The 24,336-nt window shown below is 44.9% G+C and overlaps 1 protein-coding gene across 3 annotated transcripts in view; it reads left to right on the forward strand.

The window, feature by feature from the left end:
• DPP10 (dipeptidyl peptidase like 10) overlaps nt 1–24,336 on the forward strand; it is a 473,198-nt gene that overhangs the window by 236,355 nt on the left and 212,507 nt on the right. For all 3 annotated transcript variants that reach the window (XM_063932900.1, XM_063932902.1, XM_063932901.1), the window contains 2 exons: nt 13,059–13,153; nt 19,304–19,378. In XM_063932900.1, coding sequence (XP_063788970.1) covers nt 13,059–13,153; nt 19,304–19,378 — 170 coding nt within the window. The remainder of the gene's footprint in view (nt 1–13,058; nt 13,154–19,303; nt 19,379–24,336) is intronic.

Raw genomic sequence — 24,336 nt, forward strand, 5'->3', positions numbered from 1 at the left:
AATGAGCCATACCCTATAAATATATACAGAGGCCATAACCCGGGTACCATGAATGATGAGAACACATTGACATAAACAAGGAAAGGTGAGGAGACATTACAGCTGATAAATGCCTCTCCTTACCTCATCATCACCATTTGCCTCCTTACGTCCTGTGAGGAAAGAGGCCGACGGTAAATAATCAGCAAGACCCTGGGTACTGATTCACCGCGATACTATGGGGTAGTATTACTAAAGCTTGGTGTTGTTGCCCATAGCAACCAATCAGAGTTTATACTTTCTAGGATGCAATAGAGAAGTGCTAGCTAGGATCTGATTGGTTGCTATGGGAAATACAACCACTCTTTTTAGACGTCTTAGTAAATCTAGCCGGCAAATGCCTGCACATGACCTGTATGACACATTGGGCCTAATTCAGAGCCGATCGCTCCTCTGCGAATTTGCAGAAGTTTACGGTCGGATAGTCGCCGCCCAGCCAGAGTGAAAATCCGAACCACGCAAGTCTGTATGCGCCATGCGAACAAATAAAACGCAAGATTTTTTTGCAGTTTGTCCTCGCGCCTGCGCAATACGATCCATACTCATGCGCGCAGTCATTCGATAATCGCCCGCTTTGCCATTTCACACAACAGCGACCGGGTGTGAATTAGGCTCGCTGACTCCAGCACCGCATGCAGAGATAGGGGGTAATTCAAAGTTGATCGCAGCAGGAAATTTTTTAGCAGTTGGGCAAAACCATGTGCACTGCAGGTGGGGCAGATGTAACATGTGCAGAGAGAGTTAGATTTGGGTGGGTTATATTGTTTCTGTGCAGGGTAAATACTGGCTGCTTTATTTTTACACTGCAATTTAGATTGCAGATTGAACTCACCACACCCAAATCTAACTCTCTCTGCACATGTTACCTCTGCCCCCCATGCAGTGCACATGGTTTTGCCCAACTGCTAAAAAATTTCCTGCTGCGATCAACTTTGAATTACCCCCATAATGCAGCGTCTGTCTTGTAAGAGAAAGATATTCATTGCCATCATGTATAACCGGTCTCCCGTATATACAACGCAAGTCTGCTCAAAACCGCTATTTATGCTCATTCATGGGAATAAATGCTTAATAATCTCATGTTGATTTGTGTTGGCCAATAGTGGTCATTCCGAGTTGATCGCTAGCTGCATTCGTTCGCTGTGCAGCGATGAGGCAAAAAAACCGCACTTCTGCGCATGCGTATGCGGCGCACTGCGCACGCACAACGTACTATTACAACAAACGATGTAATTTCACACAGGGTCTAGCGAAGCTTTTCAGTCGCACTGCTGCCCGCAGAGTGATTGACATGAAGTGGGCGTTTCTGGGTGTCAACTGACCGTTTTCAGGACACAGGCGTGCCAGGAAAAAAGCAGGCGTGGCTGGGCGAACGCAGGGTGGGTTCGTGACGTCAAAACAGGAATTGAACAGTCTGAAGTGATTGCATGCGCTGAGTAGGTATTGAGCTACTCTAAAACTGCGCAAAAAAACGTTGCCGCCGCTCTGCGAACCTTTCGTTCGCACTTCTGCTATGCTAAAATACACTCCCAAAGGGAAGCGGCATAGCGTTTGCACGGCTGCTAAAAACTGCTAGCGAGCGATCAACTCGGAATGACCCCCAATATGCAAGTAATGGAAAATGATGCCTCTTAATTGTGCGGGCTAGATGCTTTCCGTGGTTTATAGAGAGTCTATTATTACCACCGCCAGCAGTTAAAACCAGGAGCCTAGGATACGGTCTCTCACTACACCTCTCTGGAGATGGAACCTTTTGTACCTGTTGACATAATGTACAGTACGTCGACCATATGATGTCGATCTTTTGACAGTCTACTTAGACACTGTAGAGCTTCTATACCGCACCCTCTGGAGACATGGACCACCGTACGATGCAGGCACTGGTGGCCGCTGGGTGAGACCAACACGTGCTGTTGGCTGTAATGAAGGAAATACGGATAAGGACATTGGTGGATTTCCCACTAGGCACGTGAGGCACGTGCCTAGGGGCAGCACTTCCTGGGGGGCAGCAGGTTGATGAGGCCAGGTGATTCTTTTTTTGTTGTAATTCTGACTTATATTTTGTATACTTTATGTAGCAAATGACGGGAGTGGGACAATAGGCATACCTCCCAACATTTTGATCTGTTTAGGAGGGACACCATGGAGCGGGGGCTTGGCCTACAGGAAAGAGGGCGTGGCTTCACAGGAGTGCTGCGATCGCGAGCCATGCCACCATTTTCCGTCACTATGGGGGCATGGCCAGCGCTCTGTGAGTTGCTGGCATGCCCCAGTCCCTCTGACTCCCGTGAATAGACGCATACGCACAGCGTCTATACACTGCTGCTCTTATAGGCAGACCAGTGACTACAGGAGCCCCCCAACTGCCCCCCGCGGGTGGGACAGCAGGACAGTCCCAAAAAACGGGACTATCCCGTGAAAATCGGGACAGCTGGGAGGTATGCAATAGGTAGCAAATTGTGGTCCAGGAGGTGGTAGTAGTGTGAGGTTGGGGCTACTTTGGCTGGTCTTGAGGCATCTGGACTGGCTCCGAAATGAAAGGGGAAATGCAGTGTCGGACTGGGGCATGAAGGACCCGCCAGGAAATGCAATGGTAGGGGCCCATGTGTAGGGGTGTGGTCAGTCTCCAGAGGGGGTGTGGCCAGCCATTATATTGGATTGCCTAACCATTAGTGAGTGCATGCGCTGGGCCCATTGACAAATATATAAATACTTCTAGTGCGTGCGTGATAATGTACCAGATAATATTGGCAATGCGCTGTAGAGAATATGTCATAGCCCTGTGCAGTATAAGGTAACATATGTATAATGTATAATTCATGTGCACAGTCTGGAACCTGATCACTAGAGGAGGAGGAGGAGGGGCCCCAGGCAGTGGGGCCCACCGGTGGTTTCCCCTGTACCCCTGTGGGCTAGTCCGACCCTGGGGAAATGACATTATTGGGGGGTTTGGGGGCGGCAGCCAATAACAAGCCTAGGGGAGGCCTGACCCCTAAATCCGCCCCTGGATAAGGGTCAGTACAATAATGACTGATATATGAAGATGCACAGAGTACTCAGGGATTGCAAAGTTAAATATTTAGATAAACATATGACCTAATACCTTATACAGTACTTTAATGTTCCTAGGTATATATAATCCATAATCCCCCGGTATTTAGCTGTTCAACGAACGCCTCTTCGCTATGAAGTTTGTAGTGTGCATTATTTGCAGCTATATAAATGTGATATTAAGCAGGAACTGGACACCCATTGTATTGTACAGCTGGGGCCGGACTCGGGTCAGATGTGAGGACGGATGGTCACATGGTTGGAGGCCTGTGGAGCAGCCGGTGATGCAGTTTATGGTATGAGGCGGTGGAAGTGAATGCTGTCGGTATTATGGTAGTGTGCGGGGGAGATAACGAGGAGGTATTTAGAGAAAATATGGACAGTCCGCACTTCTTACTGCATTCTGATACAGTGTCCTGGACCTTGGGAACAAATCAATTGGATTTCTGTACAATCTTATTGGAAATGAGTTTTCGCTGAGCGCTTTTTCAGGTAGTGATTCAGTTTTCATTAGCAGCATAAGGGCCCTCGTTCGGTAAGGATTGCATTTTGCTTTGTAAATGCAGTCCTTAGAAATGCCGGTGAAGGTGCATAGCGGTTATTGCAGGCCTGGTGCAATGATACACGAGTATGGTGAGCGGAGACGTAAGCCAATGATATGCAAATAAACTAAACTCGTATGATGTAAGTCCTCCCGTCTCTGTGGTATGGGGCTTTCCGGTGCTTGTGCGCGGCTGGCCCCAGTTCTCTAGGGACAGACCTCATGTACATACCCAACTGGTGTCTTCCCAGCTTCCCTGCCTCCTACAAGGGAATGTAGTCACCATCCCGACGGTCGGGATCCCAGCGGTCTGCATACCGACGCCAGGAAATGTCGGCAGTGGGCTGAGGACTATTCTCTCTCGTGGGTGTCCATGACACCCATAGAGTGGGAATAGAATCTGTGGTGAGCGCAGCTTTGTTGCACTCGTTCCCTATCGGCATACAGGCGGCCACCCATACCCAATGCCCTACAAGACGGGCATATTATGTCGACAGTCATTGTCAACATCCATAAATCTTAAAAAGTCGACATGAAGGTATGTCTACAATCATGTCAACCGTGTCAGCACAGATGACATGACAACATGAATGTCACCATAACATCCTTGGTGGCCCAGCGATTACTTATCCGGTCCCGGTGGCAGTGGAGTCTCCGCGGCTTCTTCTGTGTCGTGTTGGTCACATGCACATGTTCCGGTAAGTATTCTCCCCCCAACCATATCCCTAATCCCTACCCCTAACTCTCCTTGTGGCACCTACACCTGTGTCGGCATTCTGAGTGTCAACATTTCACATTTCGACATCCCAGATGTTGACATTGTGAACAGGGTGACATTCAGATCATGTTGCCTGTCAACACGTTGAACCATGCCGACAGTCTAGTATTGACATCGCAGTGTTGACATAGTAACAGTTGACATTATGGCCAGATCCCCCCGGTTCCTCACCGAGCTGCAGATAGCTGTGGTCATGCGGCTTTTTCTCCTGTATGGGATGATCCAGAACTTCATGGTTTTAACAGCTTGATAAACGACGCCACTCAGCTTGTAGCCATCACTTTACGTCTGTTCTCTTTCCAATCCCGCCGTGATAATGGAATAAAATCTCTCTGGAAGATTACTCTAAAAAGGTTCTGAGAGCTGCGGCCATTCATTATATGAGAGCACATTACTGCGTTTTGCTAATTTTCATTACTGTTCTTTTTATTGCTTGTGATCTGTGTACTGGCTTATCGGCCAGAGATTGCCGTCTCCCTTTCAGCACGCTGTACGTCAGATGAGTGATTGCCCCTCATTGGGTATGCGGAACATGTCCGCTGGTCTGATCTCTGCTTACTGCACAATATAAAAACATTGAATAAAAATCTCTTCTGCCTTTATGTCTCTGCTGGTATTTTTTGATGAGTTTTTATTGAGACTGTTGTCAAGATATCGGAATGATTAACAGCTTCATACATCTTAGCGACAGGAGAGGCTGTGAGTGAGCGGAGCAAGCTGTTTATCAAATGTGGCCCCGTCGCAGGTAGCCAATTATGTGGAGGTGTAATTAGGCGTCACTCAGCGGAGAGGTCATTTAACACCCACCATTAGTCCTTCATGCTCATTAATGGACATTTACTTTAAGAGTCATTAGTAAGCGTCCAAAATGGATTTCGATTCATCACTTTCATTGTCATTGTTGCTAGAAATGAGAATATTTTATTTTATTTAAAAAAAACAAACCTTTCATGTAGTATTCACGAGTTCTGCATTAAGGCTGCAATTCCTGCACAATGAGCCGTCAGAATGTGGCCTTGAGTCTTCTCAGCGCTATCCCAACCCGACCATGCAGCAGAATTAACTGTCAACGTCCCGGCTCTATGGGGGTCATTCAGGTGTGGTTCTGCCTATGCCTGTTGCAATAATTTGCCGTATGCAATTGCGATTATGCGCTAATATGGGCAGAAGCTAACCCGTGCAAAAGTATGGCCACTGCGATTGCATCATTTGCGTATGGCGCCGCATGATTGCAAAAACATCACTTACATCATCACACATCGGGTTGCCACGCAGAGCCTAAATGTCCCTGAGGCTGACCTGCTTTCCTGAGACACACAGGTGATATATGCACGCCCAGAAAATGCAGTCCAAACGGCCATGACACACTTGCGTTCACATGACCACTCCCCGTCATCACCCCCAAACGCTGACTTCCTGTCACTCACCTTGCGACTAAGATCTCAATGCTACTGCAATCGCGAATCCATCGCGTGTGCACACTGCGGCTCATACACATGCACAGTGCGAAAACATCGATCACTATGCGTACAACCGCCGTTTTGCGTACGCAACTGAATGACCACATACATTGATAGACAATAAATTCAGTAAAAAGGTGTATTTACAAAATGACGCATAGAATGCTGCCAAAGTCTATTGCGGAATTTAATGTGTTTTTTCATTTTGATTTCTGCAGAGTGTGTGTGGGGGGGACGGGGTTGGTGGTGGCAACTTAATCACTTTGCAAGGAGCGCCCAAACTTTTAGTTATGGCGCAGGTCAACAGTTACTCCTGGGTAGCCCAGCAACAGGGTCTTTGTGATGTCAGCAGTTACTCCTAAATAGCCCAGTAATAGGGTCTTTGTGATGTCAGCAGTTACTCCGGAGTAGCCCAGCAATAGGGCCATTGTGATGTCAGCAGTTACTGCTGGGTAGCTCAGCAATAGGGCATTGTGATGTCAGCAGTTACTTCTGGGTTGTCCAGCAATAGGGCCATTGTGATGTCAGCAGTTACTGCTGGGTAACCCAGCAAAGGGCATTGTGATGTCAGTAGTTTCTTCTGGGTAGCCCAGCAATAGGGCCTTTGTGATGTCAGTAGTTAGTGATGGGTAGTCCAGCAATAGGGTCTTTGTGATGTCAGCAGTTATTTCTTGGTAGCCCAGTAATAGGGCCTTTGTGATGTCAGCAGTTATTGCAGGGTAGCCCAGTAATAGCGCCTTTGTGATGTCATCAGTTACTGCTGGGTAGACCAGTAATAGGATATTTGTGATGTCACCAGTTATTTCTGGGTAGCCCAGTAATAGGGCCTTTGTGATGTCAGCAGTTATTGCAGGGTAGCCCAGTAATAGCGCCTTTGTGATATCATCAGTTACTGCTGGGTAGACCAGTAATAGGGCCATTGTGATGTCAGCAGTTACTTCTGGGAAACCCAGCAAAAGGGCTTTGTGATGTCAGCAGTTACTTCAGGGTAGGCCAGCCTCATGGTCTTTGTGATGTCAGCAGTTACTTCTGGGTAGCCCAACCTCAGGGCCATTGTGATGTCAGCAGTTACTGCTGGATAGCCCAGCAATAAGATATTTGTGATATCAGCAGTTACTGCAAAAATAGGGTCTTTGTGATGTCAGCAGTTACTGCTGAGTAGTCTAGCAATAGGGCCTTTGTGATGTCAGCAGTTACTGCTGGGTAGCCCAGCAATAGGGTCTTTGTGATGTCAGCAGTTACTGCTGAGTAGCCCAGAAATAGGGCCTTTGTGATGTCAGCAGTAACTTCTGGGTATCTCAGCCTCAGGGTCTTTGTGATGTCAGCAGTTACTGCTGGGTAGCCCAGCAATAGGGTCTTTGTGATGTCAGCAGTTACTGCTGGGTAGCCCAGCAATAGGGCCATTCTGATGTCAGCAGTTACTTCTCGGTAGCCCAGCAATAGGGCCATTGTGATGTCAGCAGTTATTTCTGAGTAGCCCATCAATAGGGTCCTTGTGATGTCAGCAGTTAGTTCTGAGTAGCCCAGCAATAGGTCCCTTGTGATGTCAGCAGTTACTGCTGGGTAGCCGATCAATAGGGTCCTTGTTATGTCAGCAGTTACTGTTGGGTAGCCCAGCAATAGGGCCATTGTGATGTCACCATTTACTTCTGAGTAGCCCAGCAATAGGGCCTTTGTGATGTCAGCAGTTACTGCTGGGTATCCCAGTAATAGAACCTTTGTGATGTCAGCAGTTACTTCTGGGTAGCCCAGCAATAGGGCCATTGTGATGTCAGCAGTTACTTCTGGGTATCCCAGCCTCAGGGTCTTTTTGATACCAGCAGTTACTGCTGGGTATCCCAGTAATAGGACCTTTGTGATGTCAGCAGTTACTTCTGGGTAGCCCAGCAATAGGGTCTTTGTGATGTCAGCAGTTACTGCTGGGTAGACCAGCCATAGTGTCTTTGTGATGTCAGCAGTTACTGCTGGGTAGACCAGCCATAGTGTCTTTGTGATGTCAGCAGTTACTTCTGGGTAGCCCAGCAATACAGCGATTGTGATGTCAACAGTTACTTCTGGGTAGCCCAGCAATACAGCGATTGTGATGTCAGCAGTTACTGCCCGGTTGCCCAGCAACAGGCTGCATTCATAGCTGATATTAGCAAGTTAGTAAAAAATACAAATGGTGAAGGAGGGGTTAGTGTGACATAAAATTACAAAACTCTGTGTCATTATGTGAATTGTGGTAATACACAGTGTGGCATATAAAGTGATTGGGGCATGCACAGTGTGGCATACCATATAATGTGAATCTGCAGCATGCCTAGTGTGACTTATAATGTGAACTTTTTAAGTGGTCTCACATTATCTCTCAGTTGGTGGCAAGATTGCTAAAAAAAAAAAGCATCTACAATTTATTTTGCAATGTCAAAGTCACTAAATCTTCTGGGAGCCCAGCCAGCCTGCAGGTCCCCTGCCATTCACTTCAAATTTCCATGCAACTTTGCCAATCACATTTACAGGTGTGTCACTGTACAACTTTCCACACTGGGGAGCAGGACAGAGCCAGCGGCCAGGCAGTGGAAGTAAGAGGCTCCCCCTGCCATGTATAGTAAGAGGGGTACTGGGGCACACTTTGGGGACGGGTAGCGGGAGGATATGCTCCAGCTGCCCGTAGTTATTTTGCCGATTGTATGTGCAATCATATGCATTACAAAGCAGCCATGGCAGTGCGTATTCCTGTGATGTGAAACGCCACGCCATGGCTGTAAAAAAAGCCAAGATGTGTGAGGACACATCTGTATAGGGATGATTCAATTAGCCGCAAAAGTTCTTTATGTGGCTAAAAATCCCACAGTTGCAATTTTTTTCTATTCAATTGGAGAATTTGTGTTACGTTGAGAACCTTTGGTATACTCCTCCCTATGAATAATTATGCACTTGGAGGCATTTAATTAGTCATTGTTTTTGTTTTCTGGAGGGAGTGTGTGTGGGGGAAGGGGGTGCGGTGTGGCGGCAAGTCATTCACTTGGCCAGGGGTGCCCAGACTTCTGGTAACGGCACTGCTCTTACATATAATGACAGCTAAAATATTTATGCTTCAGAGGATTGTAACTCAAAGCCAAGTCTCTATGGTAAACATCCAAGAGTTAAAGTACAGGGGTTAAACCTCTTCTGATTCAGATACTTGAAAGATCAAGGGGGGTCATTCAGACCTGATCGCACGCTGCCTTTTTTCGCAGCTGTGCAATCGGGTCTTAACAGCGCATGCGTATGACCTGCAATGCGCAGGCGCGTCGGCCGCCGGCAACAGGGAACGCCGGGCAGTGACAGAACTTACGAAGAAAGTGATCGCACAGGCGATCGCAAGAAGATTTAGAGTCAGAAGGCGTTCGTGGGCGGCATCTCAACGTTTTCAAGGAGTGTCCGGAAAAACGCAGGCGTGTCCAGCCGTTTTGGAGGAGGATTTCTGACTTCCGCAAGGGCCAGGATCATGGCAGCGGCTGAGTAAGTCCTGAGCTGTGCAGAAACTGCACTTATTTTTGTTTGTGCAGCTCACTGCACAGCCGATCGCACCCCTGCACAGCGATTACCCCCTCCCCTGTAGGCGGCGATTACCTGGTCGCAGCAGTGCAAAAAACCGCCTGCGTGCAACCAGGTCTTAATCACCCCCAATATACAGTATTTTAGAAGTGCCTTAAATTACTCCTTAGTTTTAGTTAGTCTGCAGTTCCTGTTGTCTAACAGTCAGCTTTTCCTTAAGTACAGGTAAGCCTACCACTCTCATGCTGCGGCTTCCCGTTGTGTTAGTATTGTTCTGTAAGTGTGAAGTGGCGACCAATATCCTGGCATGTTCATTAGTGCCGGCTGACCTCAAAGCCATCGACGGTGGCTTGCGGGAGAGGCTGTAGGGGGCATGGCCCAATGCGTTTCGTTTTAACCAATGGGGTCAGACTTCATCAGGGACAAAAAAAGAAAAAGTTGCACTCCTAATGTTCAGAAGATTTACCAGCTAGGACTAATTAGTAAGTTCCAGGCTTAAATTCACTGTAAGTCTCAATATTTTTGAAATAAAAAGAGCAGTTTTTAAAAACGCATTCAGTCAACTCTACCAATAAGCCTAAACCAACCGATTTACCTATAATCTTGCTCGGTGTATTGGTCTTGACGGACGCCACAAACACTTTGATCCTACTGCTCTGGCTTCTACTCCGCTTCTCTCGCCTGTTCTGTTCTCGTTGCGGCAGTAGTCGGTGAGTCAGCCTGGTTTAATTTCTGTGGTAACACTGCTAAGTGACGTATGTGTGGTGTTGTGTGATGTAGTTTGTTTGGACACTGTTTTACATTCAAACTGGGCATTTTCTTGTGCTGGTTTGCCATAAAACTAATTGCCGCTTTAAATCTTGCGAATTTGGGGGTTATTCAGGTTTGTTAGCAAGCCAAAAAAAGTTAACAATTGGGCAAAACCATGTGCACTGCAGGGGGGCAGATGTAACATGTGCAGAGAGAGTTAGGTTTGGGTGGGGTGTGTTCAAACTGAAATCTAAATTGCAGTGTAAAAATAAAGCAGCCAGTGTTTACCCTGCACAGAAACAAAATAACCCACCCAAATCTAACTCTCTCTGCAAATGTTATATCTGCCCCCCCTGCCGTGCACATGGTTTTGCGCAACTGCTAACTAATTTGCTGCTGCGATCAACTCTGAATTACCCCCTATGTCCCTGACATTTTGTAGATGCCTGTAATTCCTAGGCTATTTAATATGGGGCCGTGTCTATAGCAGTTGACCACAGCCCTAATGACATCATAAAATTGCCCCAGGGATGCAAGACCCTCTTTTGCCACTAGACCATACCCCTGAGTAATACCTTAGCGCAATCTAGGTGATAAACTTCCGCAAGAGAAATATTATTACACATTTATCTCCTTAAGACTTTTTGCACAACCACAAGCTCTTCTACCACAGTATGAAAGTAAGAAGCAACTAAAATTCTAAAGATTGTACGAAGGTGACATGATGAAGTAAGAGAAAATGACTCTATAGCTTGAGGCATTTTTCATGTATTGTTTCTGTTCAAAACAAAATCTACACAAATGGTTAAAAAAATAAACAAAAAATAGATTTTATCACTAAGCAATGAAATTGTGATTCTCAGTGCTGGGGAACTATCCGTCCTGTGGGGGTGATTCCGAGTTGTTCGCTCGTTAGCTGCTTTTAGCAGCATTGCACACGCTAAGCCGCCACCCTCTGGGAGTGTATCTTAGCTTAGCAGAATAGCGAACAAAAGATTAGCAGAATAGCGAAAAGAAATTTCTTAGCAGTTTCTGAGTAGCTTGAGACTTACTCACAAATAGCGATCAGTTCAGTCAGTTTCGTTCCTGGTTTGACGTCACACACACGCCCAGCGTCCGGCCAGCCACTCCCCCGTTTCCCCAGACACTCCCGCGTTTTTCCGTGGCACACCTGCGTTTTTCCGCGCACTCCCAGAAAACGGCCAGTTTCCGCCCAGAAACACCCACTTCCTGTCAATCACACTACGATCACTTCAACGAGGAAAAATCTTCGTTCAGGCATGAGTAAATCTACTAAGTGTTGTGTTAAAATACTATCCGCATGCGCACTGCGAACCATCCGCATGCGCATTTTTGCCTTAATCACTCCATTGCGAAAATCGGCAACGAGCGAACAACTCGGAATGACCCCCTATGTACATGAAGCAGAAAGAAGGCTTCTATTCATGTGAATCAATACGAATTGTAATTAAGTTCTGCTATACAATATTGAGAATTTAATGGCTCACAAGGAATATGGGTTCACAAATGCAATCTGTTTAATTTTGTGACTTTCAAACTATTTCAGCACCGCAATTGTGGGGAAAGCAGCACTGAATAGCCCCAGACAAGAAATATAATATTTAATATGTAATATCAGTATTCGCACAAATGTATTTTATTTTGTACAGTAATACTGCACAATACTACATCTTACTAAAAATGAGTCACATACTAACATATAACAGTTTATAAAAAATGGTTACTATAGATATGTTTTTATTAAAAAAACAAATATATGTGTTAAACAAATACAATTATGCATTGCAGGACAAATGACTTCTTGAGGGTTATATTCCTATTATAATCTCGTATACACTTGTGCTGGGGATATTAACTTGAGCCCAGACTGTGAAGATATATATATGATATAAATTAGCAATCTCCTTTAGGAACAAAGGTGTCCCATTTATTTCCCAGATGTTAAGAAGTAATATATGGATGATTTATAGATGTCTCTGTTCGGAACAGACAGTGACACTTTGTTCCTGGAGAGATTACTGATAGATATAAACACTGTCAGCAACCCATGTATGCAATCTCCCAGTGTTCTGGATATTAATGAGCTTTAGGATCCTCGGAGCTCCATGATGTGAATAGTAATTGGCAGTGAATTAGATTGCATATCTAACCCGTGTGTCAGTGTTATCAGGAACAGACCCCAGCGAGAATTAGTGCAGGCTGACGCGTTTCTTTATAAAACTGGCAATTTCATCAGAGGCAAATTGCATCACTGAATGCCCCAGCATTAAAATTGGGGCAGTTTGGCATGTTTTAAACTTTTGGCAGTTTTGATAAGAGGTCTAGCTCTGATTGCACCTTGGTGGGGGGGTGGGGGGGGGTATGGGGGAAGGATGCAACAAGGTTTATAATAGTACCAATTTTCTGATGATTTGGCATGGATCAGACAGGCAAAAAAAGTTCCAGTTAGTCTAGAACTAGAGCTATGACTTAGGGGGAGATTTATCAAGTCTTCTAAAGAGGACATGTCGAATAAATTCCCAAAGCATCTAGATACATTATAGGCAGATGTTGATTGGTTGCTATGGGCAACACTCCACTTGTCCCCTTAGAAGATTTGATACATCCCCCTTTAATGTCTTTTATATTAACTAACATTATAGAGATTGTACTGCCGACAGTGTGTAGACTACTTTGTGGTTTTCAGTGAGTACAGGACGATATATATGGTATTTTGATGTGTCCACCATTTGGCTACAGATGTTACCTACACTAATAACGTATTTTTGTCCTAGTAAAAACTGCTGAAGAAAATCTATTATTGGGTGTAATAAGTTGGTAATTATTTCTGTTTTTCATCCTTCTACAATTATTACTCCTATCATTGATGACATTTTTTTTCTTGTTTTCTTTCTAGAACATGAGATTGTGTATAAAAACAAGGACGGTTATGTCTTCAAATTAAACATAGAGACCAACGAGACCACCACACTACTGGAAAATGCAACGTTTGTAAGTTTCATGCTATTGTTTATCCCTGGATCTATATGTGTAACTCAATGATATAATGCCACTGTGCACGTTCATCTCACTCGCAGGAAAGCAGTGTATTCTCTAGATTATTTCCTGAGCATCCGTTCTGACAGGCACAAGGGTGGTGCAGTAAGTAAGGTAACAAGACCCCTCACGTGTGTACTGTTCTCTATTTCAGTCCAGTTCCCCGCCAGGCCAGAGCAGGTAGACCACGGCTCCCCCTCACGGCCATTAGACTGCGACTCATATCAGTCGTACTGTCTCAACATCATGTGTAAGATGGCGGGGCTGGCTGAGACATTTTACACTTTTAGATGTCCAACGCATTTCGTCACACAGACCTTGATGAAGTCTGTGTGACGAAACGCGTTGGGCATCTAATTGACCTCTGACTCAGATAAGCACTTTAATACTTTTGCACTTTATTATTTTATATATATATGTGTATATGCTTTTTATCCCATTTTTTAGAAAAAGTTTGTCAAAAAATTTTAAATAAATGTTTATATATTTTTTAAATATCTTGTAATTATTTATAGACACCATTGGTCGCTACCCCCCATCCCTTTCTTTTATATATATATATATATATAGATAGATATATAATTTTGTACTTATATCATGATTAGTTTTGACTTCATCAACAAGAGTACTGTCTAGTGTCACGGCTCCTGCCATGGAACAGGAAATGACATCAGAGGAGGACATTACCTCATCATATCAGAATATCTTCCTCAGGGTTGTAAATTTTTATAATCATCAAATTGTGTTATATACAGTACAAAGGCCATATTATGTATAACAATAGCAGTTAGATTTCTGGAAATATCTGAGGTAGAATGCCCTGTACGGTATGTTTATTTGGAGCACTATGTAAAGCTGGTTTATCCCTTAGAGTCAATTTTTTTTTTTTACATGATTGGGGCCATATGATTCCCTAACATTATAAACATTATAAATCCTAACAAAATGGAAGCAATTTTCCTGCGCAATGCGGATGTCTGCACCTGGATCAGCCGCTCATTTATCTGTGGTTAATTCCTGATTTGAGACCACTGGAATTCTTTCATCTTTGAAGTTACTTGTTGCTGTAAGCACTCATTAAATATAAAATAATTGGGCCTATTAGTATAAACACTCTCAGACAGATGCCTTCACGGCTTTTTATGTCTCCTCCATGCCGTGCACCTTATAATTACTACAATCTTATGAAGGATTACAAAGCTAAACATTAAAATTCTCTCTTGTGATATATGTAGAAAATAGGCTTAAATTGTACAATTGAACACCGGTTTGTACAGAAGTACTGAAATCTTTTGCCTTTGTATTTTTCTAATATGAGTATTTAACGATGAGTTGTTCCATGACTTGGCCAGATTTCTCAGATGGTGCTAAATAAATCGGCTTCCAGTTCTCACTGTCCAGTACAGTTCCATTGTTTGTATTTTCTTTCCCATAACCAACCTTATTTCCTCACAAACTTCACCTGGCAATCTGATTGAGTGGTAATAATCCCTTCACAATACAGTAGTTAGGGGGTGTGGCTTAGTGGCAAGCCACATGTGTGGCATCATCATGGGAGATGAGTTATGTCACCATATGGGGGTGTGACTAGTTTAGGGAAAGTCTGAAAATGACAGAAAATAAGTAGAGGCTGCAGATACAACATCATGAGTTTCTCATAGTTCTACTCTATTGTTCTGTCCAGGCCTTGTCTAGCATATAGGAGGGGTGTCCAATAAGTTTCCGGATGTGCAGCGCATAGGTAGAGTAGACACAATCTGACTGGTTGTGAACTGTAATCTCTGACTAAAGCTCTTGTGAATTGTCAGGGCACAGGACCATATATAAGCAGCACTGCACATAGAATTCAGCATGTTCCCTTTCTTCACAAACACCTATGGAGCTCAACAGAGCCTACTGGAGAACCATTATCTTCTACCACAACAAGAGTGGTCTGCACAACAGAAGAGGTTTGACCGACTGTCAGCTGCATTTGGTGAGGAAGCACCATTCCGAACTACTTTCAGAGGTTTGCAAAAATTCTGTGCTGGAGATGGTCCCTGGAAGATGAGGAGCAATGTGGCTGACCTACAGTATGTCCACCATCTTCAAGGACAACGTTTCTGCCGTTCCGGTCATGGTTGAGTTGGATGCCAGGGTGTTCGTTGCCTAGTTTGTGAAGGAGATAGGCATTTTAACAAGATCCATCTGCTCGATACCCCACGAAAAGCTTGGCCTGAGCAAGGTTTCTTCATGCTGGTAGCCCCATCAGCTGACTCAAGAGCAGAAGGAGGCTCGAGTGACTTACTTAACTACCAAAACAATTCAGCAGTGCTACTGTCCAAACAGCAGCTGCCCCCATGATCGCTAACACTGCTGCTTCGGTAGAAGTGAAGCTTACCATTGCCAGGTCTGCCCAGTGACCGTGCGTGACCTGAGTTCACACTTTGTGCACGGTCACGGGGGGACACAGGGATGGAGAGAGTGGAGGGATCCGTTTTTGTAACCTGGAACCCCTTCGCACAGGAAGTAGCGGGGTCTCGGGAACCAACATGATCTGAAGGCGGCATAGGTTCCCGCAGGCAAAGTCTAAAAACTTTCAGTTTATCGGAGTTTGTAATGAATGGACTCGTTACTAAGAACATGTGGAAACTAGCATCTCCGCAATGTAATGGGTCCATTAGCGATAATTAAAACATCACTTTCTTTTATCACAGATTGAAACCAGTCTTCAAAATGCAGAGAAAAATACAGACACACTTTGTATGTTGTTCTTTACTACTACATTGAAGCCTAAATTATTGTTATATATACTGTATGTTATAGAAGTGCAAACCGTAAGCTGGAGAAGATGAGAGCAAATATTGGGGGTAATTCAGACCTGAACGCTAGGCTGCGTTTTCTCACAGCCTGCGATCAGGTCCGAACTGCGCATGCGTATGCACGGCAATGCGCAGGCGCGACGGACCGCAGCAACGGGGATCGGTGCATAGAGATGGGATGGTGCGAAAAAATCGCAAGGTGACTGACAGGAAGAGGGCGTTTGTGGGTGGCAACTGACCATTTTCAGGGAGTGTCTGGAAAAACGCAGGTGTGTCCAAGCGTTTGCAGGGCGGGTGTCTGACGTAAATTCCGGTCCTGGACAGGCTGAAGTGATCGCAGAGGGTAAGTAAGTCCTGAGCTGCGCAGAGACTGCCCAAAATCTGTTTGTACGGCTCTGCTACACATGCACAGCTAAAATACACTCCCCGTGTAGGCGGCGACTATCTGATCACAGCGCTGCAAAAATCGCTGCCCAGCGATCAGGTCTAAATTAGGCCCATTCATTTATCAATAAGGAATCACTGAAATCTCATCTGTCTCCCAATATAAGTTTATTATGGAATTCCTGTCTGAATTAGGCATCATCAAAGGGTGGTGCGGAAAGCTCCGGGGGACGCAGAAAATATATTTTAGCGAAAACGTGAATTCATAGTTCTTAGTCCAGAAATCTAGTGTGAAAAATGATAAATTGCAAATAAAATTAGAATATTCTCATCTAACAATTATTAATATGATGCATTGTAAACAACCCAGCGAATTAGCATCGGATGGTTCCTGCTGGGGAGAACTCTAGGTATAATGGGGGTAATTCAGACGTGATCATAGATGTGGTAAATTTAGCACATCTATGGCCACTTTCACAGACATGCGAGGGGACGTCCAGCACAGGGATAGTCCGCCCCGCATGTCTGGCTGGCAGGGAGCTACCCATCGCTCTCCAGGTCGCAGCGTTTGCGTGTGACATCATGCAGCCGCCGCACTCACCCCCCAAACGGCCAGGGCACGCCTGTGTTTCCCGGACCGTGCCCCCAAAACGGCAGCCCGCCGCCGCCGGCCCGCCCCCTCCCGCCCAGCGCACGCCACTGCCTGTCAATCAGGCAGAGGCAATCGCTGGGCTGAGATGGCGATCGCATCTCTGGCATGCACCGATCAGGTCTGAATTAGCCCCAATATACAGTAAGACGGGAGCTTTGGATCCTGTGAAACGCCTCATTGTAATCTTCTGTACACTGGGTAGAGGTAGAGTATTTACCTCTAACTGGATCTTGACTGGATGATGGTCCTTTGCAGATGCCAGGGTCGAGCCGTGTGCAACCCGAAAAAGTGGCGTGGCTTAGCATAAGAGGGGTGTGCCTAGACTGAGTGGGTGTGGCCAAGCATTACAGACCCATTTTTTGGGGGCATTTTGGAGGCGTGCCCAGCGCTCCCCAAAAGCTGGGCAACCCCTGCTCCCCTCCAAGCATTAAATAGATGCTGTGCCGCATCTATTCAGAGATCACTCGCTGCTTTGCGGAGCAACGGGTGATCAAAGCCTCCCCAACTGCCCCCCCCCCCCCCCCCCGACCGCGGGACACTGCGACCTGCGGGAGGGACAGCGGGACAGTGCTCGAATAGCGGGACTGTCCCGCTGAAATCAGGACAGTTGGGAGGTACGCTTTGAAGTCCTGCTTTGATTATAGACGCATGTTCCAGGATACTTTTGGATAAGATGCGCCCCCTGTTTGTCGTCATGCTGAGGGATTGCCCAGCGCTCTGGGAACTTCTGGGAAGCCCCCAACCTCTTCTGGCATGGTGTGGATTGCACACACACACACCCACACACACACACGCGCGTGCGTTATCCATCACTGCTGCCCTGAATAGACAGTGCCCCCCCCCACACTCACACACCCGCCCGCAGGACACCGCAGCCTGCGGATGGGACAGCGGAACACTGCCTGAAAAGCAGAACTGTCCTGCTGAAATTGGGACAGTTGGGAGGTATGCTATATGAAGTACGTGAGTGCAGAGAAATCATCCTCAGCAGGACAGTGTAGGGGCTGATAGTGGCCACAAGGAAAGTATTGTAGGCTGGTAAAGGTGTCAGATGCTTGATTTTACAACCATTATCAATGGAGGGAAAATGATAGCCAGCAAATATATTTGCGCAAATAAAACTGCTTAAGAACAGGGCTAGGAATTGTAAAGCACTCTTTCTGCTGTGGAACTAAACATCCCAGCATGCATTGCAACAGTAGTAGCATTCCCTAACAGCAAAATTGTTGATGGGCATGCTGGGACGTGTGGTTCCATAGTAGCCGGAGTACCTGCCACATGTTGCCTACCCTTGGTCTAGAGTATTTTTGGGGTACAGTAAAATGTCCCTTTTATGATTTTTTTTTTCTTCTAAAGTTTGTGAATTATTAAAAGAAAAACACTTATACAGTTGTGTTCTCATACACTGCCGCCCAAGTCGCGGCAGATACCTCTCTATAGTCCTAGGCGACTCGGCCACTCCGGATATTTTAATATATCCAGAACAAATTGATTTTATTTCACTGATTCCTGTAATTTATGTATAAGTTGGAAGAACGTATATTAATGACACAACCTATGAGCAATTTGCATCTGTAGATAGAGAAGAGTATCCTTTCCTCGGTTTCATGTCTTACAACAAATAAAAACTCAAATCCCAGCGTCGATTCTAATTACCTTTAAATTGAAGTAACCTGATTTCCACCATGATAAATGGGCAGGTGTTGGATTCTGATAAAAAGACGAAATAGAGCTTAAATTATATTGTGAAATTAATGAGCATTTGGGGAAGTCAGTGAGTGGAATGTACAAAACTTACAAACCAATAATAAACGTGTTTCTGGGAGAAAGCATTACAATCATGTCTCCAATCATTTTTGACAGTAATTTATGAAATATTTATTTATTAAAAAATAATTTTATTATAGGATTGTGGTCTGTGCTAATAATCTTTACAAACCTTTCATTGTAAACAGAATAATTAGCATAATTATTATTTAAATCTCTCTGCATATAATGAATTTAATATTTAATTTTCTGAGGCATTTGGACTTTTCTGAATCCTCCTTGTAGTATTTTTTCCGGGAAAGATTTGTTATGTGACATTTATTAGATAAGCAGAAGGTAATATTAGTTAATATACTGTAGCATGAATCTCAGGAAAATATTGTTCAAATAATGTTTTTACAGTTGGAGTTAGATAACAATATATTATAGCTGTGTGTATGAATTCTTCTCTTTTGTGATGTCTGATAACATGTCACACTTTTGTCATGTTCTGTATTCTAGGTAACATTCAAAGCATCTCGATATTCTGTATCTCCAGACCTGCGATATGTTCTCCTGGCATATGATGTAAAACAGGTAAATATTCTCATATATAAAAAGTATTGAGAGAAATTGCTGTTTGTGGTATTGGCTTGGATCCTCTGTTATTCCTCTCCCGATTCACTCTGGACCACAAATCAATTGTTCTCCTCTACTTTGTTTACTGATTCTCCCCAACCATGACAATGCTTTCATGACTACTGATTCTCCCCTAATATAACTATTGGTTCTCCTCCACCATGACTGAAGGTTCTCCTTCACTGTGACTACTGATTCTCCCCTAATATAACTATTGGTTCTCCTCCACCATGACTGAAGGTTCTCCTTCACTGTGACTACTGATTCTCCCCTAATATAACTATTGGTTCTCCTCCACCATGACTGAAGGTTCTCCTTCACTGTGACTACTGATTCTCCCCTAATATAAGTATTGGTTCTCCTCCACCATGCTGAAGGTTCTCTTTCACTATGACTACTGATTCCCCTAATATAAGTATTGGTTCTCCTCCACCATGAGGTTCTACTTCACTGTGACTACTGATTCTCCCCTAATATAAGTATTGGTTCTCCTCCACCATGACTGAAGGTTCTCTTTCACTATGACTACTGATTCTCCCCTAATATAAGTATTGGTTCTCCTCCACCATAACTGAAGGTTCTCTTTCACTATGACTACTGATTCTCCCCTAATATAAGTATTGGTTCTCCTCCACCATGACTGAAGGTTCTCTTTCACTATGACTACTGATTCTCCCCTAATATAAGTATTGGTTCTCCTCCACCATGACTGAAGGTTCTCTTTCACTATGACTACTGATTCTCCCCTAATATAACTATTGGTTCTCCTCCACCATGACTGAAGGTTCTCCTTAACTATGACTACTGATTCTCCCCTAATATAACTATTGGTTGTCCTCCGCCATGACTGAAAGTTCTCCTTCACTATGACTACTGATTCTCCCCTAATATAACTATTGGTTCTCCTCCTCCATGACTGAAGGTTCTCCTTCACTATGACTACTGATTCTCCCCTAATATAACTATTGGTTCTCCTCCACCATGACTGAAGGTTCTCCTTCACTATGACTACTGATTCTCCCCTAATATAAGTACTGGTTCTCCTCCACCATGACTGATGTATTTTTTTCACCATGTTACCGATTCTCCTCTAGCATCACTACCATTTCTCCTCCATTGGGACTGATGGTTCTCCATTTGGACTGATGTCCCCCTCTACCATTACTATCAGTTCTCTCCCACTGTGACTGCTGGTTTCAATTACGACATCTTCTCCCCCACCATGACTGATGCTTCTCCTTCACCATGATTGCTGATGCTGCTTCGCCATGACTTCCTGTGTCTCTACTAAATTAACTGCTGTTTCCCCTTCACTATGACTGCTACATCTTCTTCGCCAGGACTGGCAGTATTCCTTCAACATGCCTAATGGTTTTCCTTCACAATGACTACTGCTTCTCATCCACGTGACTATCACTCCTTCTCTGCCATGATTGTTTTTTGTCCTTCACCATGACTGCCTGTTCCCCTTTACCATGACTTTCTGCTCTCCTCTACCAGACTGTCTGATCTCCTCTACCACGCCTGCCTGTTCCCCTCTACCATGACTGCCTTTCCCCCTCTATCATGACTGCCTGTTCCCCTCTACCAGGACTGCCTTTTCCCTTCTACTGTGATTGTCTGTTCTCCTCTACCCTAACTGCCTGTTCCCCTCTGCCATAATTGCCTTTTCCCCTCTACTATGACTGCCTGTTCTCCTTTACCCTGACTGCCTGTTCTTCTACCATGACTGCCTGTTCCCCTCTACCATGACTGTCTGTTCTCCTCTACCCTGACTGTCTGTTCTCCTCTACCCTAACTGCCTGTTCTCCTCTACCCTAACTGCCTGTTCCCCTCTACCATGACTGCCTGTTCCCCTCTACCATGACTGCCTGTTCTCCTCTACCCTGACTGCCTGTTCCCCCTCTACCATGACAGCGTGTTCCACTCTACCATGACGGTCTGTTCTCCTCTGCCCTAACTGCCTGTTTCCCTCTACCATGACTGCCTGTTCCCCTCTACCATGACTGCCTGTTCTCCTCTACCCTGACTGCCTGTTCCCCTCTACCATGACTGCATGTTCCACTCTACCATGACTGTCTGTTCTCCTTTACCCTAACTGCCTGTTTCCCTCTACCATGACTGCCTGTTCCCCTCTACCCTGACTGCCTGTTCCCCTCTACCATGACTGCATGTTCCACTCTACCATGACTGTCTGTTCTCCTCTACCCTGACTGCCTGTTCCCCTCTACCATGACTGCCTGTTCTCCTCTACCCTGACTGCCTGTTCCCCTCTACCATGACTGCATGTTCCACTCTACCATGACTGTCTGTTCTCCTTTACCCTAACTGCCTGTTTCCCTCTACCATGACTGCCTGTTCTCCTCTACCCTAACTGCCTGTTTCCCTCTACCATGACTGCCTGTTCTCCTCTACCCTAACTGCCTGTTCCCCTCTACCATGACTGCCTTTTCCCTATATCATGACTGCCTGTTCTCCTCTACCATGACTGCATATTCTCCTCTACCCTGACTACCTGTTCCCCTCTACCATGACTGCCTGTTCTCCTCTACACTGACTGCCTATTCTCCTCTACTATGACTGCCTGTTCTCCTGTACAGTGACTGCCTGTTCCTCCCTACCCTGATGACTAGCATCTCTCTCCTCCCAGCCCCCCATCTGTGCCTTGCATACAATATCTGTGTTGTTTTACTCTATTCTTGATGATCTTTGTTCCATTCTCTTCTTGTACACTATTCTTAATCTGTTTCATTCTCCTTCTTCTCGTTTTATTCACATCCGTTTTTATTTCCCAGTTTCTTGCGTGTAGTAAAATATGAAAAGCTCATTACAAAGAATCTAATGAATCCATATATCATGCTATATCTGTATGTGACATGACTGATGTCTTGTTTGCTCCACATTAAGCAGATTGCTCCATTTGTTTACAGTGATATCTGCAATGTCTTTCTACAAGTGACACTATCCTGATGTTTGTAGAATATTGCTAATATCACCTCTGTATAATAGCTCAATATTTATTGAGTGATACATGATAACCATATGCTGTATATTCTTCTCCACACTTGTCTTACTCTCAGCTACATAGATGAATATATTAATATAATGTGGCTGAGCTGCTTTAGTCCTCAACACGAACACAGATCCAGTAGTTATAAGCAGGAGTAATATTACTTATTCTACTATACAATTCAGTTTTTATTTCCTCTGTTGTTAGTCCTGGATTTCTGAAAGTTATTCCTTTTATTTTATTTTTTAAGCTATTCTGCAATTATAAATTGAATGTTATTTTATCAAGTGTTTTGATCATTACGCCTTGGAAATATTTTTTGGATTAAATACATTTAATCTAGCATATTTTCCATGATTCTTATTGAACTTGTGATCCTGTGAAGCCCATGTTACTATGTGCAATTAAGTGTAAGGACTCCATTAAATTCCTTTGTGGTGGCAGAGAAATTGTGTATTTATTGTGAGTTACCGAGGTACACACTGGCACTACACAGATGTCCTAGATTGTGGTATATGAGGGCAGGCTGGATTTGTGACAATTTGGTTAGCATTACTGCCTCACAGTACTGAGATCATGGGTTTGATTCCCACCATGGCCCCTATGTGGAGTTTGTATGTTCTCCCTGTGCTTGCATGGGTTTCCTCATGGTTCTCCGGTTTCTTCCTTCTGCTAGGTCAGTTGGCTCCCATCAAAAATGAACCCTAGTGTGTGTGTGTGCATGTACATGTGTTTAGGGCAGACTAGATGGGCCAAGTGGTTCTTATCTGCTATCACATTCTATGTTTTTATGTTTCAATGTGCTGGACATTCCTGGGCAGTGAATGGGAGGTAGGTATTCAGACACAAGGAGATGGTTCGTCTTAGCCGAGTTATGGGAGTGTCGCAGACATACTGCAGAAGTGGTTGCATAGAGACAGTAAATTGCTCTTATTGGAGGCCATACTTTGACATAGAATCTGCAACTAGCGTGGGGCTGCTGCAAGTTTCCATAGTGCGACCGAGGATTGCGACTACAGGCGTACAAAGTCGGCCGCACAGCTGTACACCAGGGGGAGGGGTTTATACTAGCATTAGCATTAAGTCGCAGATGCACGTACAGCAGCAGACCCTAATGCGGGCGCAGCAGCAGGCCCTTAGTGTGGCCTGCATTTAACCTTCTAAAGAGGATAAGTGGAGATGTTGCCCATAGCAACCAAGCTGCTTATACTGTATCTATCATTTTATAGAATGTACTACGCAAATGATAGCTAAAATGTGATTGGTTGCTGTGGGTAATGCCTCCACTTATACTCTTTAGACGATTCGATGCATCCCCCCCAGAGACTCTCGGGGCCTCATTTAGAGTTGAACGCTATGACGATATTCACACAAATGACCAATGTTATTTCTTCTGCGCTGGTGTCAGAGTTGCACAGCTCCATACGGAGACGCAGGGTCTGTGGCTTTCAGTGGGCATCCATGTGAGGTAACAAGGGATAGCTAAGCAGATGTGGTCGTGTTGCTGTAAGCGACTGCATCCGAAGACGCTGATTGGCTCACATAGGATACCACACTCAGGCGGAGAAACTGCACCTGCGGAAAGGCTTGTGCAGGCTTCGATGGTGCGTCCGATTGTGGCATCTAAAGATGCAACGGACAAAAATGCACCGTCACAAGACGCTGCAAGTGGGTGTGTCTGAATAAGGAAAGTCATGTCTGCATGATGTCCCACTGCCTCTGCGATTTCCCTTAATACATGAATGGCGCCTGTATATCATGATACAAATGGAGAATCTGTGTTTACATGGCGGAGGGGTCTTACATTGTTACTAGGGGGGCATTGCATTCTTTGGGGGTCATTCCGAGTTGATCGCTCGCTGCCGATTTTCGCAGCGCAGCGATCAGGTTTCTACTGCGCATGCAC

This window comes from Pseudophryne corroboree, chromosome 7 (assembly GCF_028390025.1).
Source record: "Pseudophryne corroboree isolate aPseCor3 chromosome 7, aPseCor3.hap2, whole genome shotgun sequence".
In the NCBI taxonomy this organism is placed as follows: Eukaryota; Metazoa; Chordata; class Amphibia; order Anura; family Myobatrachidae; genus Pseudophryne; species Pseudophryne corroboree.